Below are 4829 nucleotides of genomic sequence, written 5' to 3'. Positions count from 1 at the left end.
AGAAGCTGTTCAACTTCATTATTTGGTAATGAAAGAAATACAAATTCAAAAAAACAATGAAAATTTTGACAATCAAATTTCCAAAGGTGAAAAAATTAGTTAATGTGTTAATTGTGTAGCAAACTTAGCATTCCAACACTATAGAGAGAGTGGAATTTGGAATAGACTTTCTGGAAGGCAATCTGGCAAAATATATAAAAAGTCCTAAAATATGATGCCGTTTCAGAGTGGTATCACTTCTAAGCATTTTTTAAAAAGGTATAACAATGATTTTCAGTCCATATTTATCTCCAAGTATGTTCCTCACAATATTGCTTATAACAGTGAAAAATGAGAACTTACTTAAATGTGTTATAAGAAGTCAACTAAATAATTACACAGGCATATGTAGCCATGATGTAATAAATATTTAATAAAATATGAATATTTAATGACATAAGATCCTGCCATGCCATATTTATAACGCTTTAGTATATTTTTGAATAAAAATGTTAAGTTACAGACCAGTATGTATGTAGATATCAATTATGTAAAAATATATAGAAAAAAAGGCTGGATATTTAATACCTTAAAATATTCATAGTCATCCTCTCTAGGTGATGGGACTACTAGTAGATTTACTTCTTTGTGCTTTTTTGTGTTTCCCAAAATAAATAACTAAACTTTTGTTTATAGGTTAAAACATTATTTTTAAAAGGAAGGATAAAGAAATAGATGGACTGAATAGTAGTGACCTTTGGTCTGGGTGACACGGAGGTGACTTTGCCACCATGGGGTGGGTTGTAAGCAGATGGTAGTGGGTAAGACAGTCCTTGGTAAGGTACTGGAAACTCCTTTAGAGGTATTTTTCAAGAAGTTTGACTGAGAAGGGAAGGAAGTGGTAGCTAGAGATAGCTGGGTCATAGCAAAGACTTTTCTTTTTAGGATGAAAAAGACTTGAGCATGTTTATAGGCTAAGATGATAGAGCAGCAGCAAGAGTGAGGTCAAAGCTGAGGAAAGAGAACTGACAACAGATAGAGAAGAGCCTGGAGGAGATGGAAGAGAAAAGGGTTGAGTGATGCCAAGGATCTGGTTGAGGTGGGAGGTGATGAGTTTGCTGTGACCCTCATCTACATGGATGTTGGGTTTATTCCAGAAGCATTCAGCCACCTGAGCATATAGACTGGGGAGGTGAGTGTCCTCCTGGTAAGTGGTGTGGGGGAACTGAGGGTATCTGAGAACACGGTTCAGGTATAATCCTTGGATCCAAGGCCCAGCTGAGTAGGGAAGTGAAGTCCAGAGAGGCCATCAGACAGGGGAAAAAATGGATGAGTCCTATGTGTGTATCAGTTAGGGAATCCAGAGCCATAAGTATCAATAAGGGCAAAGGCAGAGGGCAAAGAGCAATTAGGCTGAAAGAGCTGGTTGGATTTGGTCAAAGATTGGGTGGTGGTGGTGGTTGTTTAAGGAGTCTGGCTGTTGTGTACTGCAGGGGGAAGCCAGAACATGGGTGCATTTTGTAATTATCTGGGTGTGTCTTAGGTCTTCAGGCAGCCAGCAGGTGGAGGGCAAGGCCTTAACGCTTATGATGCCTTATTTATGCCAGCTGATGTTCAGTATTTCAAACCAACTGATTGGAAAGCAGATTCTTTGCAATAGGAGGACCCACATCAATAGCAACGGCTCACAAATCCCTTTCTCTGAACACCCTCCCCTGGGCTCCCAGCCACCTCTCTGTTTGAATATCCTCAGTTCCCATTCTACCCAGTACTTACAGAGAAGGACCTTCCTGCCAGGTTGGATGACTTGACGACTTCTGTCACGCTGACATTCAGGCACATGTGGTCTGTAAGGGAAGCAACAGTTGGGGGGCAGTGGTTGGGCCTTGAAACTGGGAGGAATGAAATGGAGGTAGGCAGCTATAAATGGGCCTCCAGGGAAGTAGGAGAGTTTGAGATTCTATGTCCTAAGAAGACCTCAGTGAACCCCTCTGGACCCCTCCATTGTAATCCCCTCCCACGTCCAGCTTAGCCCCCACTTCCTGACTCCACCTTGGTCCTAGTCAAATTTCAGTTTCTTCCTGATCTTCCATCTCCTTTCCTTGGTGAGTCCACAAAGCTTTTGAATCCTCAGGCATAGCAACCATCACCAACCCAGATCTCTTTCTTCACCTCCTGCACCCCCTTTTTCAANATATATTTTTTAAATGAATGATAATGAAGATTCAGAGAACAGGGCTTCAGTTCTAGTGGTAGAAGTCATTCAAATTGATCAGAGGACTAGAAAACTAGGGAAAACTTTCATGACAGTGCTGCAAGCCAGCTTTATTGGAGTATTAACATATAAATATAATTTCAAATATAAACATTTTCAAGTTAATGGTAACCACTGATTAAAAAAAAAAGTAGTACATATACCTGCCAAATCATCAGAGGGGAAACAATAAGCACACAAAACTTGAGTACAAAGAAACATAAGAAACAGCGAAAAGCATTTTTAAAAAACCCTGAAAGCACAACATAAGATGGCAGAGTAAGATCAAATAGCATATAAAGTTACTGTTGATGGATTTATTAAAAAACAAAGACTTTCAGGCTGAGTCAAGATAAATCCAATTATATGCTATTTACAAGAGGCATAGCTAAAATAAAATTTAAATATTTTAAAAATAAAGGGGTGAAGATTTCTGATTTCAAAGTGTCTCTGTGTGTTTTCTCTTTTTCCTGTTATAATTCACTTCAAAACAAGGAGGTGCATCTTTAATGACACTAGAAGACACCTAAAGCCCTAAATGATAATATCTGAGTACAGAGAGAGGAAGGTCAAACAGAAGGATTAAAAACCCGGAAAAAGAATTTTAATTTAGAGCCCATGGTTTCCACGGTTGGGGGGATGGGAATGAACCTGGAAAAAGGGAATTGATTGAGAGTTGGTATGAGGAACAGTTAGGCGGCTTCAGATTTTCGCTCCCACCCTCAGCAGCCAAGCAATGAACCCTCCCCTCTGCCACAGAGACCAGAAAAACGGGACCAGAGAGACTCTGGACTTGGGGACACCACAATTGGAAGAGGATGGAGTAAAGTGCTCTACTCCATTTAGGTGGATTACATGAAAGTCTGCTCACTGAGTGGTGAGAGCTCTAATTCCCTCACCCAACCCAGCTCCAGAGTACAGACACCAGCAGTCCTATACCCCTTCCTTCTTTCCCCAAGGCAGGAGCCTGAAAGACCCTTTTTCTAGAAAAAAGAGACTGTCCTAGCAAAGACACTTGCAGATTCTGACATTTGGGTTTCCCCATGAGAAGGATCATGGCCTTCTGACTGCTCACTGAGAAGCCCATCACTGACTCTGGTTTTTATTGCCTCACATTCAAATTGGAACAAACATCCAAGGATCACCAGATATTCGGAAACAGCCTCTAACATTAAAAAAAGAAAAAGGAGAGACACAGAAACAAGCAAACAGAGAACAGGAATTCAGAGGAAACGGACATAATGCAGGGAGCAGAAGAAAATTTCAATAATAATAATAATAATAATTAAATAATAATTACTATCTTTAGAGAGATAAAAGAAGATACTGCATAATGAAGCAAGAATAGAATGGTATTAAAATGCATAATCAGAAAACAAGAAAGAATCCTTGAAATGTAAACATTCAAAAAATGAATTTGAAGAAAGCTCCCAAAACTTGAAGAAAGAGAAAGACAGTGGCAGAGAAAAGATTAGAAAATTAGAGCATCACTCTAGGAGGCCTAACATCTGACTATCTGTAGTTCAGAAATAGACAGCAATGAAATAGAGGAAGGAAATAATTTTTAAAACTATATTAGGAAATATCTCAGAACCAGAGTATCTGAGTCTCCAGACTGAGAATGTTCTTCAGAGATCCACAGTAATGAATGAAAATTATTCCACCATGGCATATGCTTGTGACCCTTCAGAATCCTTTATGAAATGAAGTATCTAAAGCTTCTAGAGAGAGAGAGAGAGAAGAAAAAAAAAAGTCTCATACAAAGACTGGGCATAAGAAGGCATCGTATTTCACATCAACAGGATCGGAAAGTAGAAGAAACTTTATGTTCAGACAAACAGATAGAATTGACAAAATCAAAACCATAGCAGGAATATGGACAAACTCTCAATTTTAGATAGATGAGGTGGACAAAAAACTTAAAAAGTTGTACATTAGAGTAATATGTGTTTGATTTGATAATTAAATGTGACACTTTGCATTCTGTAGATAGAAAACACCCATGTACTTTTTAGTAGTCTCAGGATATTAAAAAATTGATCATGTGCCAGGCACTGAAGAAAACGTCAATAAATACCAAGGTCAAAAGTTGTGTTTGGCCATCCCAGGGGCATTTGCTAGTATCCGGAATCAAAGGGCTTGGGTTTCAACAGCCGTAGGGGAACAGGAGACAAGGCCCTGGGCCCACATGAGGCAGGAGTTGGAAACCTAGGTCCCCTTCAAGGACTCTTGAAGGCTGTATAGTCTCAGTGAAAGACTAGATTAGGAAAAAAGCAGGAGCAGCAATGGGAGATGACAGGGAAGCTTTGCTGTGGCTTGTGCTACGTGTGAGGGCGAAGAGTCTCCCCTGGAAAATTCCTAGCCACAACCCTGTCCTTGTGTGGGTCTGGGGCACACATCTACATTGTCTGCGTGGTCTGGGAATTTATGAGGCAAGAAATTAATTTGAAATATGGTCCTGGGCTTTTGGCAAGAACAAACACAGAATTTCTCTAGGAGGACAAGTTTTCTGCTCAGGTTTCCCACAGACAAAACTCCAACAAGTAGGAGCTCACTACTGAGGAAACATACAAGAAATTAAGCTACCATGAGGGTC

General features: G+C 39.8%; 1 protein-coding gene and 1 long non-coding RNA gene across 6 annotated transcripts in view; one reads left to right on the top strand and one right to left on the bottom strand.

Moving 5' to 3' along the window:
• PIK3R6 (phosphoinositide-3-kinase regulatory subunit 6) overlaps window positions 1–4829 on the bottom strand; it is a 65627-nt gene that overhangs the window by 9725 nt on the left and 51073 nt on the right. For all 5 annotated transcript variants that reach the window (XM_019665970.1, XM_019665971.1, XM_019665973.1 and 2 more), the window contains one exon: window positions 1756–1826. In XM_019665970.1, coding sequence (XP_019521515.1) covers window positions 1756–1826 — 71 coding nt within the window. Of the gene's footprint in view, window positions 1–1755; window positions 1827–4829 lie in introns of those variants that run through there.
• Window positions 1–4829, top strand: part of LOC109395141 (uncharacterized) — a 27590-nt gene that overhangs the window by 10823 nt on the left and 11938 nt on the right. The window lies entirely within an intron of this gene.

Source organism: Hipposideros armiger, unplaced genomic scaffold, assembly GCF_001890085.2.
Source record: "Hipposideros armiger isolate ML-2016 unplaced genomic scaffold, ASM189008v1 scaffold_457, whole genome shotgun sequence".
Classification (NCBI taxonomy): Eukaryota; Metazoa; Chordata; class Mammalia; order Chiroptera; family Hipposideridae; genus Hipposideros; species Hipposideros armiger.
Note: the sequence above shows the minus strand (reverse complement) of the source record. Positions and strands in the feature narration are given on the sequence as shown.